The 22,834-nt window shown below is 38.5% G+C and overlaps 1 protein-coding gene across 2 annotated transcripts in view; it reads left to right on the forward strand.

Annotated features, from left to right (window-relative positions):
- The first annotated feature begins 946 nt into the window (after positions 1-946).
- CERK (ceramide kinase) overlaps positions 947-22,834 on the forward strand; it is a 40,960-nt gene continuing 19,072 nt past the window's right edge. For both annotated transcript variants that reach the window (XM_062018462.1, XM_062018472.1), the window contains exons 1-6: positions 947-1,214; positions 11,922-12,035; positions 13,201-13,323; positions 15,279-15,404; positions 15,926-15,989; positions 19,563-19,708. In XM_062018462.1, the coding sequence (XP_061874446.1) occupies positions 1,076-1,214; positions 11,922-12,035; positions 13,201-13,323; positions 15,279-15,404; positions 15,926-15,989; positions 19,563-19,708 (712 nt within the window). In that variant the 5' untranslated portion in view covers positions 947-1,075. The remainder of the gene's footprint in view (positions 1,215-11,921; positions 12,036-13,200; positions 13,324-15,278; positions 15,405-15,925; positions 15,990-19,562; positions 19,709-22,834) is intronic.

Consider the following 22,834-nt stretch of genomic DNA (forward strand, 5'->3'; position numbering starts at 1 on the left):
AAGGCAAGAGGAAAGGATGTCACAACAATCTATATAGAAGCTGACAAGTATTCATGGCACAGGAAGACTATTTTTAACACATAACTTGGAAGACAGAGCCTGGCTCATTTGTTCTCAGAAAACAAAATGTGAGTGCATTACAAGGTCCAGAGCAGAGCTCAAGTGCAGACGCTTTTTAGACCTGCACTGGCTGTGAGCAAAGACAACTAGAGCACTTCTGCATCATCCTCACAAAGCAGAGAACTGCCCCAAGGCTGGAGCCACTTACGAACAGACAGGTGACATTTACTCTGAACTCTATAGAAAGTATTCAGAACCAGTTGATTTGAAGTAAGGTCAGAGGTGGAGCAACTGCTGCTCACTCTGGCCTGTATTTTGGGGTAAGATGCTGATGGTTGCAGTGACGAGGGTCAGGATGACCATGGAGGGGATCTGAAAGGTGGCAAAGAATCAAGAGTTTAAACAGGGTGAATTACTGACAGCATCTTTAAAGGCAAACCCTAAGTGTTTTTTATGGGAATGGTTTTATGGAAAAGGTTGGGTCGAGAGGTCTGGGTTACTAGATATTGGTGGCATATGTATTCATTACATTTTCACTGTATCGGTAAGGGAAGAGATCATCGTCACCGTGATGGGTGCTTGATCCTCCCGCAAAAAAAACCAAACCAAAACCACGAAAACAATCCAAACAGGTTACGGCATAAACCCCCAGTTCTCGCCGTTCCCGGGGCTCGGGCTGGATGAGCCTCAGTGCACTGAGCTCTCACAGAGCTCTCTCGCCGGCGGGGTGACGGGGGCGGGCCCTCTGGCTGCTCCGCGGCGCAGCCAGCCCGCCCCGGGCTGCCGCTGCCCCGGCACGCCCCGCCCCGCGGAGCACGGCGGCGTGCGGGCAGTGTGGCCCCGCAGGCCCCGCCCCGGCGGCGCTGGCGTAGGCGCTGACGCCGCGTCCCGCCGGGGCAGGCGGCTTAGCGCGGGCGAGGGGCGCCGTTAGCTGCCGGCCTTGCCCCGCCGGCGGCCGCACACTCCGCTGGGCCATGCGGTAGCGGGCCGCGGCGGGCCCGGGCTCTCGGCGACCATGGAGCGGCTCCCGGGTGGCCGGCGGCCCCGGCTGGTCTCCTCGCTGGGGCTGGGGCAACGCTCCTGGGAGGTCACCTTAGACAGGGAGCGGGGGCAGCTGGCCTGGCGCGACCCCCGCCCGACGCGCCGCGGCGGCGGTGAGTGCAGAGCTGGGCCGGGCCGGGCCCCGGACTGGGGCGAGCGGCCCTTCAAGCGCACCTGCCGCGGCCTCGCTGTGGGCCGGGACCGCCCGAGGGGCCGCCGCGGCGGGGTAGGGGCGTTCGCGGTGTCGCTGCCGGCGCGGGGCAGGGCGGCTTGGGGCACGCTGCCGGCGGGAGGGCTCGCGGCCGGCTCGTCGGGCGCCGAGGCCGCTCTCACAGCGGCGTTCTGCAGCTCGAGGTGAGCGGAGCCTTCGGGGCGTTCAGTCCGCGCCGAGTGCTTCCTGTACTCGGGCGCCTTTTCACTCGACAAAGCGAAGGTGGCAGTCGCCGTCACCCGCCGTCTGCAGCGGTGGCCGGCGCGGGGGTTCAGAGCCCCACGGTGGCAGACGGAGTGGGGGCTTCATCCCCCGCGGGCAGAGGGAAGCGAAGCCGGGATGGAGAGGTGCCCAGGCTGTCATCGGCAGACAGCCGTCTGTGCTGAACGTACCGGCCCGTAAGTCGGCTTGTGAGTTTCCAAACAGAGCTCCAAGCGGCGCCCGGTGAGTTGCAGGCGTTGTGTGAGAGTGCAGCAGGCTCCCTGGTATTGGAAGAACACAACTAAGGGAGGAAACTTGTCCTTACAGCGGGATGGGGAAAATACAGACTCATGTAGCTGAATCTTGTTTCTTGACACTATGAACCGGCAGCAGCACGTAGTTGGTCATGTTGGGTTCAGATTGATCATAGCAGAACATAATAGACTTACAGAAATTTAAAATCAACTTTTTTACTTTTAGTTATATTACTTAATTGCAGTTAAAACACACTTTCATGCTGAGGTAGTGTTTCAGGCCTCTTTTTTTAGTGTTCATTGCCCTTTCTAAAGGGCTCCATGGGAGTTTAAAAAAGTTTAATGTTTGCAAGTCATTGCTTTGGAAGCATTTAGGCTAATAGCTTGTAATGGGGTACTAAAGCTCTTTACAGTTCCCTCTTTTTATAATTAAAATAGTACTGACTTTTAAAATTGCAAGTGAGAGAAGTTACTGACAGCTTCAGGATAACTTCTGAAAACATCTGTACATGTAGTGTATCAAGCTTTCTGTTACATGTTAGGAGGTATTTTATCAGAGTCTTTGACCTTGGGGTTTTTAAATGATAATTATTCTTTATATAGCTGTATTAGCGTGGTATGTGAACATCTGAAAATATGTGATGTCCTTCTTTTCACAGCAGCTGATGTAGAGTGGAAACTGCTGTCATCCTCATTTTAGAGGTTGGAGGAACAGAGACAGAAACTAAAAATAGAAAGGTTGACTAGAAGCTTGTCTGAGAAAGGTTTGAATATAGATGTCTCCAGTCCCAGGCAAGTTCCCAAACTGAAATAGTTAAATAGTTCTTCCCTTCTTACCTTGCACCTTTCTTAAATATTTTCTTGGGTTTTGTCATAATATCTTACTGACCTGAGGCTTCTTGAAAAAAGTTGTGGGGAAAAGGAAGAAGGAGGACTCAAGAAGAATTTTAAGACTTTGATGTTGCAGTTAACTGAGAACTGATTATGTTTTAAATGCATCTTACTCTTGACAACTTAAGATAGAGTTCCTCTACTATTGTGTGAATATAATTTGACATAATTACTTTTTTCAGAAGTACTTCTCATAAAAACTATTTGAAAATTTCTGAACTTAATTCAGATGTACAGCAAAGTGAACTTAAGACTTTGAGGGCAAATTAGTTCTTGAATTTTGCTGAGCTCAATATTAATATATTGGTGTGAAAAACAAGCCATATGCTTTTCAAAATGAATTCAAGGAGGCTAGAGAAAAGAACTTTGACATTAAATTTAAAAGAAAGTTTTGAAGCCTTGGAGACAGTTGCTCCCAGGGTGTGAAGTAGCCTCTGGTTTAGAGAGAATTTTGTTACATTGTCTAAAATCTTTCTAAAAATGCCCTTGCAAAGTTACCAATTGACTGTTCTGTAGCTCCATTCTGCTGTGTGATGACTTCCTTAATGGCATGCAAGAAGGCCTCAGAATCACACTCTCATTAGCGTTCTAAAATCTACAGCTCCTTACAGTTGTAAGCTTTTGCAACTTTTCGAAGTAGTATTTTTCCTGAACTTATTCCTGGTGGGCCAAACCATGTATGAACCTTCCCTGAAGCCTCTTCCAAAATGTATGTCAGAATGCTAGGAAAGTCTGAAAGAGAGTAGGATACAGGAAACAAGACTCTTTGAGGCATTTTCTGAAGCAGTTGCCAGTTGGAAATTCGTTAGGAGGAAAGTCTGATTACTGAGTGTGGCTATTGTCCAGCTGTTTACAAGATTTTTTGAAAATACATCATGGAATCAGAGAAGAGAGGATGGAACAGTGTTCTGGAGACATGGATATAGTTTAAGGGGTGACACTTTTTTGTGTAATGTCCTTCTACAGGACTACGGGTAATAGACATCTGCAACACAAAAGGTACCCTTAAACACAAGGAAAAGCTTCTTTACTGTAAGGGTGAGGGAGCCCTGGCACAGGCTGCTCAGGGAGGTTGTGGAGTCTCCTCTAGGGTTTTGAAAAACTCATGAATGTGTTCTTGTGTGACCTGATCTAGGTGAACCTGCTTTAGTAGGGTTGATGGACTGGATGATCTCTAGAAGTCCCTTCAAACCCCTACCATTCTATGATTCTATAGAGAGCAATACTATAAATGATGTATCTCCTCTTCTTAACACCTTGAGTAATTAGCATATTTCCTGCTTGTGCTTTACTATCATTACAGTTTGGTTCTACTGCTGTCCTGTTGTCTTTAAGGTCTTTTAAGACCCGGGATAGCTCATAGTGTTCTCTACAGCTATTTGGGAAATACGAGCAGCACCCATGACAATATATAAATAAACTTAATAATATGGAAGATGGTTAGTTAAAAGCATGTAATTTCAGAGGAGTTGCTTGACCAAGATTGGTATCTTTCTGCCATTTAGCCTTTGACTACGTGACTAACTCTGAATTATACCTAAATACAGACTTAATTATGCAGTATAAAAGGGCTGGATTTTTTGTTTAATAGGTAGTTATTACCATGAAACAGTTGTCTTTAAACTGAAAAAACTCCATGAGAGCTGCTTGTTTTCTGAGTACTTATTGCTGTCTTGGATTTAACTACATAAGTAGAAATGGTTTGGTATATATTCTCTCAAGGTTTTCGGACTTTGCCAGGTAAGGAAGTAGAGCTACAGTTGGGTGTAGTGTAGAAGTGTTGAAATACCTGCCTCTCCCTGTTGTATCCAAATTTAGGAACAGATAGGAAACAACAGAGACTTTGTGCTGTTGTCCAGGAAAAGATAATTTTACAGAATATGAGGAGATTGTTGTGTTTTCTAGTCTTTGTACAATGATATTAAAATGATATATATTAAATCTCCTCCCGTCAAAATGCATTTTGTGAAGAAAGAAGTATTATTTCAGGAGAAATCTTTTTAATGCTATCATTGAGAACATACCGACAATAACAAAACCATATAATGTTTGTTCAAGTCGCAGTATGTTTTTAAAACATCTAAACCTAGATACTGTATAATTTCCTTCCTGCTGTTAGACCTTATGTAGCAGCATCTTATTTTCAAGGTCTGTCTTCAATGTAATGGAATACCCATTTCCCCTCCTTCTTCTTCCTATTCTTCTTCATTTCCTGATTAGACTTGTTTGAACTTGGAGAAGTTTTGCCTGAAACTTTTCATATGTTTCCATGTTACTTTTAGCTACGCACCTTTTTTTTCCTAGGCATACCATCATCTTAAAATTTTCTGAAGTACGTTATATTTCAACCTTATAACACTTCACCATGATATTTCATTGATCTGCAAAACTGGGCAAATGAAATTGTTTTATTATTTCCTCACGTTGATGGCACAGTTGAGTTTTTATCAAGGAACATGTGGTGAAACTTTGTATACCAAATTTCATAGCAGATTATGTATTATATGTGTGTTTATGGGTATTTTAGAAGTATTGTCTAAGACTGTATCATGCCTAGTACAAAGTAATTACACAGAGTGAGGTTCTGTTGACATTTTTCCTAGGGTTTTGCTAATTGTAAAGTACAAGTATGCAGGGGATGATGAGACTAGGCACTAGACTCTATGCTTTCACTTATTGTGTGCACTTTCTTTTAACTCTTCTGTGTCTCCCTCAATTCTGTCTTGGTGAGTCTTTTCCAGTTTTCCCTCCAAAACAACCACTTGAGGAAGCCACAGTACTAGTGTTCACAAGAGTGATGCTATTCTGATGTTGTGGACTCTAAAGAATGCTCAGTTTGGTAAACACAGCACCAGCAGAGGTTGGCCTCCTTGGAAAGAAAGATGGTCTGTCCAGTACCTGTAGTGTGTTGGCATACCCATTGTCAAGGTTGTCCTTCATTGAGCAATGGACACATGTAGAAATCTGAACCATGTTTTTCTCTAGGCATTTCCACTGACTGCATTGAACTGGTAGGATGTGGGGAATGAAAGCTCTAGAAAGTATTGTTTCTTTGTAACGTGTCACTTAATTAAACAATACATGTTTTTCAGCACACACCTCTTGGATATGGTTTGAGGTTTTTTTCACTTAAGGAGAAGTGCATCTTAATTCTTGCTTTACCACTGAAATATTCATAGTAGAGTTGTAAAGATTCAATTTGGAAATTAAATTGTTACATTCAATAGTATGTCTTAAATATGCAAATTGGCCCAAGGTCAAATTACTGTGATTTGATTCAAATACACAATCTGAAGTAGTAACTGTATGACTGATGGTATTAGGAACTGGTCTATTGGTTTGCAAAATACTTGAAAACTTACTTTAAAAAAAAAGAAAAAAATCCAGGTTCTCTATACATGGCTGTATATTGTGAGTGGAAGGCCTATAGATGTTTCTGTAACTCCTCCACACTTTTGAATCAAATAATTTAGTCATGACTCCTTTTTTTCTCCCTTCTCCCCCACAATGTGAGTTGTCTGTTATTCTGGTCTATATTGCTATCCACTTTCTCTTATTCTGGTCTGGCTTTATGTAGTGTATGATCAATACATTGCAGTGTATCTTCTGATGGAATATGTGCTTGTTATTTGGATTTAGGTGAAGGCAAAGCTTAAGCATAGGACAAGTTAGCTTACCATTCCTGTGGTCTGTAACAGTAAATTATTTTTCAAAGTGACTGAAATAATACTTTGTCTTTGAATCTTCTCCCCATCTTTTTAGTTATTAATGTTTATAATTCAGGGGCATATACTAATAATTTAAATTAATTCTGAATGCCATTGCATCCATATACCTAAGATGAATTTTAAGAATAAACCAAGTACTGAGATCGGCAACATTTATATGCTTTTCATAGACTCATAGAATGGTAGGAGTTGGAAGGGACCTTTATAGACCATCTACTGCAAATCCCCTGCCGAAGCAGGTCCACCTAGATCAGGTCACATAGGAACGTGTCCAGGAGGACTTTGAAGACCTTCAGAGAAGGAGACTCCACACCCTCCCTGGTCAGCCTGTGCCAGGGCTCACCCACCCTCACAGTAAAATAGATTTTCCTTATATTTAAATGGAACTTTTTGTGTTCCAGCTTCATCCCATTACCCATTGTCCTGTGACTAGATACAATAGAAAAAAGGGATGCACCAACTTCCTGAATCCACTATTTATATATATGTAAATATTAATGAGATTCCCCCCTCAGCCTCCTCTTCTCTAGACTAAACAGCCCCAGTTCCCACAGCCTTTCCTCATAAAGTAGATGCTTCAGTCACCTGATCATCTTGGTGGCCCTGTGCTAGACTCTCTCCAGAAATTCTTTGTCCATCTTGAGCTGGAGAGCCCAGAACTGGACACAGGACTCCAGATGAGGCCTCACCAGGGCAGAGTACAGGGGGAGCAGAACTTCCCTTGACCTGCTGGCCACACTCTTGATTCATCCCAGGATGCCATTGGCCGCCTTGGCCATGAGGGCACGTTGTTGACTCATGGTTAGTATATTGTCAACCAAGACTCCCAGGTGTCTCTCTGCAGAGCTGCTTTCCTGCAGGTCAATCCCCAGCCTGTACTGGTTCATGGAGTTGTTCCTCCCCAGGTCCAGGACTCTGCACTTGTCCTTGTTGAACCTCATGAGGTTCCTCTCTGCCCAACTCTCAAGCTGGTTGAGATCCCGTTGAATGGCAGCACAGCCTTCTGGGGAATCAACCAGTCCTCCCAGTTTGGTGTCATCAGGGAACTTGCTGAGGGTACACTCTGTCCCCTCATCCAGGTCATTGATGAAGATATTGAACAAGACTGGCCCCAGAACCGATCCCTGTGGAACTCCACTGGCCACAGACCTCCAACTCGACCCTGTGCCATTGATCACCACCCTCTGGGCTCTGTCATTCAACCAGCTCTCGATCCACCTCACTGTCCACTCACCCAAGCCACACTGCCTGAGCTTTCTGATGAGGCTGTAATGGGAGATAATGTCAAAAGCCTTGCTGAAGATGTCAGGGTAGATGACATCTGCTGCTCTACACTCCTCTAGCCAGCCGGTTATGCCCTCATAGAAGGCTATCAGGTTGGTCAAACAGGATTTCTCCTTAGTGAATCCATGTTGACTGCTTCTGATAACCATCTTTTCCTTCATATGTTTAGTGATAACATTCAGGATGAATTGTTCCATCACCTTTCCATGGGTGGAGGTGAGACTGACTGGCCTGTAGTTTCCTCAGTCATCCTTCTTGTCTTTTTGAAGACTGGCGTGACCATTGGCCTTTCTCCAGTCCCCAGGCACCTTGCCTGTCCTTCATGAATTTGCATTTACAGATGTCTGTGTTCTAGTATTTAGGATGGTAGGGATTGGAAGGGACCTTTAGAGATCATCTAGTGCAACCCCTGAGTTGCTTTGAGCTAATACTTTTCTGAGGGAAGAATTTGGCCTCTAATATAGGTAACTGGCAATGATAAATGAAAAATCTTGACTGGGGTTCTGAGTGAGTTTGATTATTAACTCAGGAGGTGTCCTATGAGAGTGGCAGACAGCAGTGACACACCAAAAAGCCTTTCTTAACAGAGAACAACATCATAACTGCTGGCTCCATTTTTCCACAAAGCAGCCCACCATTAGTATGTGTATCTTGTTTTTTCCTTCTATTTGCTTACTGGTGGGAAAGTAGTATGCATTTAGCACAGTATTTTCCTAAGTTGTCAGTTTGTACTTCAAGAAAATTGTGTGATAGGACTGTAAGAGCACTGTGACCCAGAAGAAGTGATGTCTGGCACAGCCAATGTGCTGGGAAGACTGTCACATAGCCATTGTGTGTTCTGTTTAGTTTTTTAATTACCTTTTTTTTTTTTTGTCATACCCTTTCATCTGACTGCTCTGGATAGACAACTCATTGTCTTTAGTGTGTTACATGTGCTAGACATTGAACGAGGTGAGACATCAAAACATACATGTGTGAAGATCTTTGAGATTAAACTCAAGAAAATTGGTATGTACTTTAGTGTTTCTGTGCTCAAAATTCAATCTCTTCAATCTCAATGTGTATGTAGAAGAAGTCACAGTATTTTCCATGAAATTTTGTCTAGGAACTGTTCTGTGCTACTTGGTTGAGTATATTGGACTAAGCCAAGTGAAATTGTTTGTTTGGTATAGTGTGAGCCTATAGCTCAACTTTTTTCAGTAGTGTTGATCTAATAGTGGTGATGTAAGTACTTACTTATTTTTGTTAATGTGTCATCGAGATTTTCCATGAGTTAGAATGAACTCATAAAGGTGAAGGCCTTTATGAGTGAACACCTTTTTGCTAAGTTGGTGAAAGAAATGGCTCATGCAACTTGATAATAGGGTAGGTGTAGGAAAGGACTATAATTAATACATAGGTGAACCTTGTTGACTTCTCAAAAGAGGATTGTGTGGACCTTCTACTTATTTTTATGAGGTAGGTTTTGGTGATTAAATGGTAGATAAGGACTTTGTGTCTATAGAAGTAGGATTGTGCCACTTGTATTCATGCTCCGTATTTACTTTCTTTATGTTGGAAACTTCTTCCTGGGGAAAAAGGAGAAGGACGGGACTAAGTAGCATAACACTAAGTTTAATAGTGATATAGTCATATTTGAGCAGATACAAATTTGAAGCTGTAGGTTGTGTTCTCAGTAATGTATTTGAGACAGCTTTACATCTTTCTGGCGCTCTGCAATTACTCTAGGAAGGCAGTGTATGGTTTTGACTGCCTTAAGATTGGAGTATACTGTCAGGGCACTGGAGTTTCTTGACTCTTGTAAAGTGCCAGCTAGTACTGAGGGTCATAATTGACATAACTGGTGTTCATAGAACAGAAACTTCTCAGAGTTTTTACCAAACCCTGAAACTGACAGAGAGAAAGTAGAATCACTCTGTTCCTTGCCATTGTTTTGGGATTTTTTTGGCTTGGATTGTTTAGGTTTAGTTGGTTTTTTTTTTTTCACAAATCTTTTTTTTCCAGATATGCAACTTTTGTGGCTTAAGAGAGAAAACTGCACATATACAACTGAAACACATACTCTTTGCTTTTTTCACCATACCTGTGAAGAGATTTGGTGGAAAAGCAGAACTTCCAGTCATACAACTGTCAGAGGGAGAGCACTTTTGAAAAATTAGGAGAACATAGTAGAAGCGGTTGCAAGGCCTAGGGCTGTTAATATAAACTGTATAACTTGTGCTAAAATATATACTCCAAAGAAATACTTTCAACGATAGAATGTTGAAAGTGCTTTTTAATATCTTTGCTATTTGTGCGGTTGAAAAATATTGTTATATAGAAGATGCGTAGGACAACAAAGACTTCTGTTGCTCCTCCTAGCTTACCTGCTAATAAATGTCTGTTCCCAAAATTTTCATTAGAGCATTGTCATTTAAACTTTGATCTAAATGTAGTTTGTCAGCTTTGTAGCATATCTGCAAGCAACAATAAAATGAGTTACCACTTAAATGCCATCTTTATAAACATAACAAGCATCCTTTCATATTCTGATGTCGGGATAGGTGGCATAGCCAGTAGAAAAGTGAGAAATAAAAGCAGTTCTGGGAAAGAAAGACTAAAGAACATGTTCCCTTCCCTTAATTTATTGGTCCATCTCTTCTGGTTTTTTTTCTTTTCCTTGGATAAATGCATAGATGGATAATCATATTGAGAGCCTATAGCAGATCTTTTCTCTAAATTTTAGGAAGACCAATTAACTGTTAGTATCCAATATTAAATATTTCTAGTGGTCTTACATGTTTATATGTATGATATCTATGTATGTATACAAGTAAAGTGGTTTTAGTGAGTTCATCTCTGAAGACATTCTGTGACTGCTTCAATTACCCATCATGCCTTAAGTATAGTAAATGCAGTTCCTGTAACCTGAAAGTTGATTTGTGAGTAGTTAAAACATTCAAATACAGCCAGATTCTTAAAAGATGTAAAGCCAGAGTAAAGTTTGGAGGCTACATTTTTTTTTTTTTTAATCAAGCTAAAAACCTCTGGGAAGATAAAATCCCTGAAGAAATACAAATCAAGTCGACTACTAAAACACCCATAAAGGAAAAAAAAGCCTTGTGTGTGTAGTCCATGACATATCAGTAGACATGACAATAATAACAACTCTGACTAAAATAAATAGAATGGTGAAAAAGTAAAATTGAACTACTGGCAAATGAATTGTAGCCACCACTTCGCTCAGGAATGTATTTTGCTTACTATACTTTCCTTGCCACCACTATGATACTTCTGCAAAACAGTGAGGAAGGTGAAATGTAGGATAAACCTAGTAACAGCAGTATTAGTGTTTGGGCTTTATGTGTTTAGTATCTCTTTATCTCTCTCTGTCTATCTACATAGGAGAGAAACAGTTGCACTTGTTACTAAATGAAGCTATTATTATAATAATGTAATCTTATGTAATTAAACATTTCATATGCATGTATATATACACAGAGTGCTTGCTTCTACATAAATATAAAGCATGCATTTTCAGTTCCACTCTTTTTTATTATGAAACTGGCAATGAAAATGAGACAATATGCAATTTGACAGAAGATAAGAAGACTGAAGTGTTGACAGACTGTAAGAGGAAAAAGGGTGGACGACTTTCTTCCATAGTGTCGTCCATAGAGCAAGAGGCCTTTAAGTCTGAAAAACAAAGTTGATTCAAGGGAAATACATTTAAAAGTACATAAACATAACATCTAGAACTTGTTTCTTACAAGATCCTGAAGTTTAAAGGCTTAGTGGGATTTAGAGTCTTAAGAATTCATATGAATGTCCTTCTTTCATAAGTTGGCTACTTGAGAATAACAAATGGCCTCTGTAATCTCTCTGCACTAGATTTAGTTGCACATTCTTTGAAATAGTGTGTGCTGTTCAGTGTCAAATATCAGAACTAGGCAGCCTTCAAGGGACAGTTTCATTTTTCGGAAATCACTGTTGCTGGGTTTTGATTTCATGAAAAAATGCTCTTAGAATACCTAATTTTATGAGACGTTATAGACATTTAAAATATTTAAGTAGTTTGTAGGTGGATGTGGATTATGTGCTTTGACTAAAAGCAAAAGGAATTTGCATATCTTCAGCAAATTTCTACTTATGTTCTTGGTTGTGCTTATTGAATAGCTACTCCCATTGTATGACTATATCATACTATGTGTAAAAACAATCATCCTGGTGCTCTTTTAAGATGCTAATGTATAAGATCTTGTGTTCATACAGAAAGCTGTTTTATACCGATCTCTGAGATCATTGCTGTAGAGGAAACTGAATTTAACAAGAAACACCGTAATATTGGCAAATGGCAAAAAATGGTGAAGCCACATGCTTTCACAGGTAAGGCAAATACAGTCTAAGGATGCTTGTGCTAATTACTTTGTTGGAAATACTTTAGGGCAGACTTAAAAAAAAAATCTGAAGATTTCTTTTAACAGAAATTATGTATAAAAAAACCAACTGACCAAACAAAAACCCTCTACAACTACCTCCTCAAAACACACTTCCTTCATCCTCCCCAAAAAAACCTCAAACACCAAAGCCCACCAAAGTCTGCTTGTTTAAATAGAAAGATCCTTATTTTGGAAAAGAAAACCTGTCCTTTAAGAACATGTGTTGGTTTAGTTTTTGAACAAAGTCATAATTATCTTCAAGTTTCTGCTGCTGAGTGACCCTGTGGTCAAGTAGCAGAAAGCAAGTCTCCTGCTACAAACTTGGGAGGCTGGAAAAATGAGCTCTAAATTTTTGTTTGTTTTTTTAAAATTATCCCTAACCATCGGAATGTATTCCCATAAAGGTTCTTTGTATTATTGACTACATTCTTAAAACAAAGTGCCAGAATTAAATACCTGTTTGTTTTTGGGAAAGAGGGATGCTTTCTGTGCTGTGAAGCTGGGACAAGTGTGATGACTCCCATGCCAAATTTTATGTTATGGGGTATTTTCCTCACATTTAGTCCTTCAGTAACAATGATTGATGATACTGTAGATGAAAAGGTAAGGATGCTTCTGGTCTGATCAGCCTAGTTCTTAATGCACAAGAAAACTCAAAATATATTTTCTTAAATTTCAGCTTAACGAAATGAAATTCACCCTGTTGATTATATGGGAGCTTCATGTGGGTTTGGCTTATTGTTTTAAGGTTATGGAATTATGTATTATGTAGACATTGCAGACTTCAGTATGGATAAAACCATATATATAAGCTTAGTGAACTTTTGTATGTCTATAATCATAAAAACGGGTTTATGTTTGGGTGTCTGCTAAAGGGTAATGACGTAGAGCAAATGCTTCATTTATATTTTCATTTTTACTTTTTACGAATGTCTCATTCACACTCTAAATGCTGCTGTTATTTACAGAAAAATGTAATGGGATTAATAACGCCTTTATTCCAAACGCAGATATTTGGAGAACTCTCTGAAATGCATTTGTCATTTCATAGAACTGTTTCATCATGCCTCTTTAGTTTGGTTTTTTTTTTTTTCTTTTTAAAATGTGAATAGTGTATTATGTGAAGAAAGCCCGAAATCACCGCTGGCGGTGCAGTGATGTGACGTTCTGGTGTGTTGATGAGCACTTGTGTAATCAGTGGATACAGGAGCTGAAAGAATTACTTGAAATGCAGAGTAAGTTTGACTACACTACTAACATTTAGAGCATCATTTTACAAGCTTGTATGTCAATTAATATTTTTGATATGTGTGCTTTTTTTGAACTCTGGCCAGAGCAGCTTATGCTTAAAGATTGAGGGAGCTGAGAGTTGAAGTGTCTTATTGCTGCTTTTGTATCTCACATTTACTGAAATATATGGAGTGTTTTATGCTAATTGATCAGATCTGTAGGTATCTTGTAATTTTGCCCAGATGTAAACTATATTACAAAATTGAGACAGGTTAGAAGATTAGCAGAGGCTTTGAATTACTGTAGCTTTGGAGAAAATAAACAATTGTGAACTCAGAGGTTTGAGGTTCTCTAGAGATCTGAGGACAAGGATTGTAGCAATTTTAAGGTTTTTGGGTGGTTTTCTTTTGTGTATCTGTCTGACCTTTCCAGTCTCATTTATGGGACCCTTGGACACCTACTTCTTGGAAGGCTAAAATTAGTTTTGCAGGAGTTACTCCTGAAAGACATACCGTGAGGGATGTCAGGGAACGGCAGAAGCTGAACAACTCCATAATAGAAGGGAAGTGAAAGATGATTGTTGCACAGACCGAATCCTCAGTAACCAGGGGGCATTCCTCTGTGTCTTAGTAACATGGGCAGAGCAGGGGTGGGGATAGCAGCAGATCCCATTTATGGCCCAAGTGAGATTAAGTAATGAGGTCTGTCCAGGGAGGCCAGACAGGAGCATCAGGAGATGGAGCTGGAGTCAGGGCTTGAGATAGACTTCAGATCCTATGCTGCAGGTAGCTTATCTCAGACACAGAGCTAGATAAGGGAGTGGATACATCTACAGTGTGACTCAAGCAAGTACTTAAGACTCACAGAATAAAAATGGATATATAACCAAAAAATCCTCTTCTGAACAGGCATTGTAAGCATGCATTTTACCTATGTTTTTGCTTTGTATATGTTACACAAGTTTCCTGGCATCCAATAAAAGAGTTTAAAAAAAGAGGTTTGTACACCCATTCAGTACACCTGTGAGATGTGGCCTGGGCAGTCATCTCTGAGTACAGGTGTTCATCCTGTTGATAACAAACTATTTCAGAAAAGAGAACAGGTTCTCCAAAAGGCTGAATGGTGGTTTTGGTGTGTGTCAGCTTTAAACCATTCAAACAGTCTATCTTGAGTGGATTTATTATGCAAGTGTGCCGATCTAATTGTTTTTTTTGTTTAGAATACCATTTGAGGAAGTGCAAATACTGTAATAGGTCTTGATGCTGTATACAAAAAAGGAAGGGTCTCTAGGTGGAGCAAGCATTACTGTTTTGTATATCTGTTAGTACAGGCATGTAATAATTGTCATTGCCACCACTGATGTAAATACATAACTATTTGAACAAATTTGAGATAGTAATACCAAAGATGTTTTCTGGGGGAAAGGGTTACACTATAGGGCAAGCACAAGTTGTGCATCAGGTAGGTTTATGAGGTATTCTTATTACTTCTTTATCAGAGAAAGCAAATGCATTTTAGCTATGTTACCAGAGTAAGAACATTGTTTAAATAAATGAATACAAAAGTATTTCTGTATATCCTTTGCTTACAAGTGCCTTTCCTATTGCTGCCCTTCATTTGTCTTTTGTCTTGCATGCCTGTGATACTAAGGTAATTTTGTGGGAGGTACCACAAGAATAATACACCTAAGAATGTGAGACATGGATTCAGAATAGATAAGTTCTGAATTTCACCTGCTGTCTTATTACCAATTTGTTCAACACTGTCAGTGTCTTCAACATAATAAAGAGGAGAGATGAAGCAGATTTCTGTAGCACTTGGATAAAGAGTTATAGAGTTCTAAGATTTAATAAAGGGTTTTAAAGGGTTTATGTATTGTGTCCTAATGGTTCACACAGCTTATTGAATTTTTTGTTTGTGTACAAAAGCAGTATATTATAGTATTTTTTCCTCACTGTAGAGTCTAGACCAAAGCAGTTGCTTGTGTATGTTAATCCATATGGAGGAAAACGACAAGGGAAGAGGATTTATGAACAGAAAGTTGCTCCACTCTTTAGTCTTGCCTCTATCTCCACCGATGTTGTTAGTGAGTAATGGATATTTTTATTTCTTAACAAACACAATGTGAACACATTTCTGAGTAACCTAAGTTGTTTCTGTTGCATACCTTTTCTTACTAAGGAAATTAAATGATAGAGAGGTAGTGTTTTCTAATTGACATATAGATAGCCAGATAAGTGATGACCTTACATCAGTTTTCTGCTTACTAAAATTAAAGCTCCTGGTGCTTCTGAGCTATTTGAACTCTTCGTTAATAAGATGCTGCCTTTGTTGTCTTTATTTATACGGTTAAAACCAACTGTTCATTTGCACATTTTAGTGAAATATATTTCCATATGTACTGCAGTGCACGCTTCTCAATTTTTTCCTTGCTATAAAATCTTTTGGAACACATTTTAGGTCAAGCTGTTCTATGGTCACATTGGTAACATAATCATGATTATGAATCATAATTATGAATCATAATAATTAATAATAGCATTTCAATAGTTATGTATTGTATATAATTTTATAATAGTAACTTTTAATGTGTTTATTTTTTCATAGTAACTGAACACCCAAATCATGCTAAGGACAGTTTATTTGAAGTTAATATTAATAAATATGATGGGTAAGTAGTTTCAGCTGCTTTTTTTTTCTATCTGATATACACTGTAATCTGTCTGTTCTTGTCTCTAATTTAAAGTAGTATCCTCCATTGCTAATGTTTGTTGCAACACCTAAAAGTTCCTGGGCATATCCCCTTCCATAGGGGATCCACATTTAGGAGTATCAAGGGAAAACAGAACTGTTTCAGTGAACCTGTTCAATACACAATTTGGTGAAGTGTAGTATAACAATGTTTGCGTAAGTTATGTGTTCAAAAGATGAATGTAAGGTTAATTACACTTGAGCAGAAGTTGAGCATTCTGTGATAGCTCAAGAGCTAGCTGAAAATGTTTATGTGACATTGACATAGACACTAATCCAGAACAGTGCATCAGTAGCATTCAGCCTGTGTGTAAAAACCATGAACTGTTAAAAAAATATTAATGAATTAGCTAGTCATTCCACCATAAGGTTTGTGACATGAAATAAGTTACATGACTGAAAAGTCACAAAAATGCATACAGAACCTGTGCAGATAAACTCTCATAAATACTGTATTTTGAAATAGCATCTAATTGTGTTTGTTGACAGGTACATTCACCCTGTAAGCTGCAATTATAAACCACTGTCTTTTCAGAGTACTTTTGCTAGGGGAGCAGATCTATACACATTGATTGTATAAACCAAATGAGGGCATGGGGTTGAGAAATTGTGATAGTAGGGAACTACATTCACAGATTGTTCCTTGGCATCACCTACTCTAATCTTTAGAGTTGACTTTGAGCAGTTTCTACTATGCTGGTATTTTTCTTAATTTTGCAGAAGTGCAAGGAAGGGAAACTGGAATCCTAGAATAAAAGTAACTCTTTAAGACTTTTCCTTTTCATTTGACTTAGGTGGTTTGATATAGATAATACTGATGGTTGGTGAAATTCCAATACCGAGCAGAAGAGGGAAGAAAGTGAGCCCATGTCCAATCCTAGCAAATTGTATTCTACAAATAAGAGTGACCAATTGTAGTGGTACCTGAAGTGTCTTTGTCAGATTCAGACAGTCCTTCATTGTAGAGTTTATTTATTTATTTATTCCTTTGGTGGTTTTTTCTGTTTTTCTTTCTCTAATATGACTGAGATGAACGATTGGCCAGAGAACTGCATTGTTTTAGGATCTCATGTGGTTTTTTTCTATTGCCATACTGGGCATTAGTGACAGTTAGCTTGGGAACTGCAACCTGTCTTCCTAAACCTGATTTTTGTTTATTGTATACAGATCTATTTCTGTGATGAACAGAACAGGAAGTTCTTATAGTTCTTTGTGACAGTAAATCATGTGATTGGGTGGAAGATGTAAAAAATGGTCAAAGTGCAGAAATGAGTATGTTTCTTCAGGCTTCATTGATTCTTCTCATAGGAAAAGCTTTGGATTCTTACACAGAACTGCTGTTCACCTGTCCTCTTAGATGGCTTCTGATAGATGACTTTCCCTTCATTCAATGTTGAGTTTCTTCATTTAATCTCTAGATTCCTTATTTGGAGAATGCCTGTAATTTTGGATCTAGATAACAGAATTCTTAATGATAATGGCTTCACTACTTTCCAAGTATATTTACTTGAAACAGCTTATTTAAACCTCTTGTGCATAGTTCCTGTTAATATTTCCCACTTTCCCTCAAGAATTTCTTATGGTGAGTATAGTAACCTAATAGCTCAGTTATAGAACAGCTTCTCTTTAAAGGCAGTTACTTAAAGTATGCATTTTTGATTACTTAAAATGCTCATTCATGTTGTGCTGAAAAACTAAGGCAAATTGTAATATTGTGCAGGTAATAATCATGTGTAGAACGTGTAACACATCTGAATCACAGTGCTTCCTTATCCATATACCTTTTGCACAAGCCTTTAAAAACTGTTTCAGGTTGGTTGTTTTCCTAGTCTTAATTAATTCACAGAATGACTAAAATTAGAAAGGATCACAGTTCTTTTAAAACTCTTGTGGACTTTCTTGTCCTGAAGTCCTTTAATATATGTAGTTTACTGTTATCATCTGTCTAAAGAGTGAGATATTAGTCCATTAGAAAGGTAAACCCAAATTCCAAGAATTTTTCTAAGAAAATCTCTCTTATAGTAGCTCTTCACTAGGGACCTTCATGTGTGTGACTCACACACATCATCTGACATTTGCAATGAATCTGGTCATGCTGATATTGTGTATATGAACTTCTGTATTTGTCAATGTATACCCTTGGTAGGTATGATATTCATATTGTCATCTCTGAGCCTGGACATATCATTTGTTATAAACAAAACACTACTGAGACAACATTACCTTGACTTAGGTAGAAATTTTTTCCACTTAACCTCCTTAGAATGTGCAGAAATGGATGAGAAGGTTGAGGAATAATGTAGTTAAGCTATAAGAAGAGTAATTATTAAAATGAACAGCAAATATCGTTTTCTCCCTTCTTTCTGTCTCTTGTATCTTGACTTAGGAGTTGGACAGTGTGTATTTTTAAGACTGTCCTCTCCATTCATGAAAAAATACTGTTGTTTTTTTCAAGCTTTCCTTCTGCTGAAAATACAGTAATAAGTAAATTTAAGTCATCAATACTTAATTACATAAACTAACTTGTCCTATGAAATAAGTATTCATTCTGCAATACCTGTTGCTGATTATGTGGAAGAGTATTAGTTTATACATTGGAAATGATTACTGTAGGTGACAGTAAATATACCTAAATGTGTATACTGGGAACTACGTGCATAATTTGGATTTGTCATGTGTTCCTTTTAAATGTGTTTGAATTACTTTGTCAGTTAAAGAATATTTATGCTTCTAGAGTGGAGGGTGTGCGTTTGATTATTGCACATGAAATGTATACTGCTGTAAAGGTGTCTTTTATTTCCTTGACTGTATACTCTCTGATGAGCTTTAACATATTGAGAATCTGTGTATCTGCTGAACCAGCTCTGACCTGAGTTCAATGTGCAAATCAGACTTTTGCATCTGGTAACACGGAGAACTCTCGTGTTTCATTATGAATGGTTATGTAGATATGCATAGTTGAGAAGCTCTCAGCATGTTCAGAAAACAAGACATTTTTGTGGTTTTTGATCGTCCTGTAATGTGCATCCCTATTAAATTAATAGCTTAAAATGTACTTCTCCCTGAAGTCACAAATATTAGCTGACTTCTCCCTTTTAGTGAAGGTACCCTATTTCCATTTTGTTTCCTCAGAAAGCTGTATGTACAGTCCCGTTCAGTGTTCTCCTTGTACAGTGAATTTCCACTGATACTTGTCTGTCTGCACGCAGTAATAGAGGATCAAGACTTTTTTTTTCCAATTACATTCCAACACTTTCTTTCAAACATTGTAGACATGTCTAGGTGCATTTGCAGATGTGTAGCTTGATTTTTATTTTTTTTTTCATTCCTGCTTCTTGTTAATTGCCAAGTTGACTGTGGACTGTTAAATTCTGTAAAAATGGAGGAGAATCAAACAACTACTTTTAATGTGCCCAGGGCATGCCCTAAGTAGAACACTCACTGTGTTGTTTATTGACTGTTAGTGTGCATTCTAATTTGTGTTTCCTGGCAGTGTTGTTTGTGTTGGTGGGGACGGCACGTTCAGTGAAGTGATGCATGGTCTCATTGGAAGAATGCAGAAGGACTCTGGCATAGACCAAAATAATCCCAAAGCACCATTAGTCCAGTGCAATATAAGGATTGGCATAATTCCTGCTGGTAAGAAAGGGTTAACTTCCAATTGACTTGATTAATTTATTCGTGAAACAACTTCTTATTCATAACTTCTTGAAATTAGGCCTAAGTGTGAGATATGAGCAGTGATATTCCATAAAGACACTTAGCTAAAGATGTTTCTATCTTGGTATAATTACTGATCACGTGCAATTTTATTTGGGAATGGGACTTTGTAAAGGAAATAAAATCTTAATGTGTAACTTAAGAATTTAAGGGCTTGTTTTTCTTTTAAGAGTTATTTTGTGTTAATACCAGATTTGACAGTAATACCTTTGGCCATCTGTATACATTAATGAGTGAAGTTTACTGAACATAGACGCTCGTGATAAACATGCTTTCAGTTCCAAATACTCCATAAATTTCTTTAGAACCTCCCACTGGTCTAACAAACTCTAGATAAATGCTAAATTGCTAAATTCCTTTTTCTTTTTTATTTTTTTTTAACCTCCAGTTGTCATCACAGAAAGCATAAGGCAACTACAGCTGAGGAACAGTTCTTAGATTCCAGACCAAGTTGCAATTTCCTCCCCTTTTTAGAAGTGCTATACCTTCAGTTTTCATTGTTCTGTCAGCCATTTTTTTTCAGGCAGTCCTGACTACTGCCATTAAGAGGCTTTTGTGAGAGCTCTTTCTTGGAATTCAGGTGTTTAATGATAAACTTATTTTTCTAATAACCATAAGCACTATTTGGATCAGTCTTGTTAAATCTGGTGTCCCACACATTACCTCACCCTGTCCAGTTAGTCCCCAAGATTCCTTCAAAAATGAACTTACAAGATGACTCTGTCTTCAAAGATTGGATTGTGTTGCAATTCTTTAATAGCATCTGCATTTTTGAAGATTCTGTGGCAAGACAAAGGGACAGTTCAGTGTCTTTTCTATTCTGTTGACTTTCTCTTGTCAGACATTTGAGATTTGAGGTAAAGAATTGGAATATGAAGTAAACATGAGTTCCTGACCAGAACTGAAACTTGGGCTTTATGAGAAAATTTAACACAAGTTATAAAAATACCCCAAGTGAAATTTTACATCTGTATCCTCAGATCTTAGGTGACTAATTTTATATTTGTTATATCTTTGCGAAGAGTGTATCCAAACTTAAATGGCCTGAATTGTTTGGAAGAAGCTTAACCCTTTCTGCTTGCAGTACAATAAGGGTTATATATCTAAAAGTTACAATGTGAATATCCTATATGGTTTTTTTCATTCCTATTGTTAGCTATAATGTTAAGGGTTCTGTATAACAGAATGACTATAATTATATTCTTTCTTAAAGCTTTTGTATTAAAATTGGTTTGTATAATAAACTTAGCAAGTATAGGATTTTAAGTACTTTAGCCTTCATTTACATTATTTGGGCAAATTTCTTGCACTAAATGTTTTTACTTACATGGTTAGTTTCATAAGATTTTACTGATGATGTTAGTGACCATAAGAAGACACAATTTGAAAAGTGAAACCTCAGTATTAAAAGTTATCTCTTTGTCCTTAGGAAGTTAACTATATAAGCATGTTAAAATTGAATGATTAACCTTGCTTTGTCACTGATTTCTTAATGCATTTTTTCCATTTGCAACCGAAAAGTATGATCTTCACTGATGTTTTAGTATTGCCGAAATCACTTTTTTCTCTTAAGTACTTCAGTGTTTTGTTTGTTGCTTTGTCCATTGTAGCTGTTTGCTAGTTGAATGTGTATTGTGTGCTTGATTCCTTGACCTAACATGAGGTACAGCCTTGTAGTCAGTGCTACGATTCAAGTATTTTCTACAAGTTGTTATTCAGATCCCTCAAAAATTACTTATAATGGTGTATAAAGAAGCTGGCCTTGGAGTTCTAGTTATCAAATTTGTGAAGGTACAGAGGATAATGTATATCTTGATTTTTTTGTATGTTCTAAAATATTACTGAAAGTATAGGAAGGTGCTTGCTTACTGAAAAAGGGAGTTAAATTCCTGAACAAATCTTATCCCTTTCTTAACACTTCTTTAGCCATCACAGGGACTTTAAATTGTGCGTGACATAGCCAAGCTCATACATTACAGAGTGGTCAGGAAGGGCAGCAAGAATTTTGCGTTTTTTACAGCCCTAGGTGAAGCTATTCTCTCTTCATCTTTGCTTCATGTCATGGAGCTCTGACCGTGTACTGGACCCCAACAGATCCCCTAGTTCCCAGACTAGTGCAAGAAGAATGTTTTAAAATAAGTGAGATACTTAAAAATACATTTAAAAAAAAAAAAAAACCACCTAAACTGACAGCAACAGGTTGCTCTTCTTAGTTTTCTATAATCAATGTCTCTCTTAAAATCCTAAGTACTCACTGACGTATGTTGAAAACAAATTACTCAGAGCTTAGAGATTAAGTTCTAAAGTTCTGTGTGTCTTCTGATAAATGGAGGCAGTTTACTCAGTAAGGGCAGGAGCCTGGGGTAAAGTGACACAATCAGCAGTTTTACCTCTTTTTTTCTCATTTAGTTCCTAATGTCAAGCTGCGTTAACAGAAATGTGGCAGACTGGCTTGTGGTTGTGATTAGTCAGTGTCTGTACTGAAGCTAACATTGAATTCATGAGACTATCTTTGCTCAAAAACTGTCAGCTTATTTGTAAAAAAGTTTGAAACTACAAATGAAAGTTTTAATGCTAAGACAGTCATATAGATGACCATTTTTGAGTAATTAACTTTATTTCATAGGCAGAATCACATTGTGCAGGCTCTTCTTTTTCTATGTGTGTGTGTTTAATGTTTGATACTTCTTGTCAGTCATGACTTAACTTTCTGGGTCAAGCTCCTGCTTGGCCTTTTGGATTTTTTTTTTAACAGATATGACTGTTTCCCAACAGTCTGTTTCCTTAGTGTGTCCTCTAATTAGAAAAATATTATTTATGCTTCATGATACATTTTAATGAGATAGCTTGTGCTTTTATTGGCATGAATAAAGGCTTCTATCCAAATGGCAGTTTAAACTTTTTAATTTCTCTTAGTTGCAGCCATTATTTAAATCTGGCAGTGTAAGCTGACTGATTACTTGCAAACAGACTAGCTGTTAAGAGGACAGCCTGACAAGGTTTTACTATCTGCTCCTTGTGCCATCTAGACTTAAGAGCACATTC

The sequence above is a fragment of the Colius striatus genome, chromosome 1 (assembly GCF_028858725.1).
Source record: "Colius striatus isolate bColStr4 chromosome 1, bColStr4.1.hap1, whole genome shotgun sequence".
NCBI classification, from domain to species: domain Eukaryota; kingdom Metazoa; phylum Chordata; class Aves; order Coliiformes; family Coliidae; genus Colius; species Colius striatus.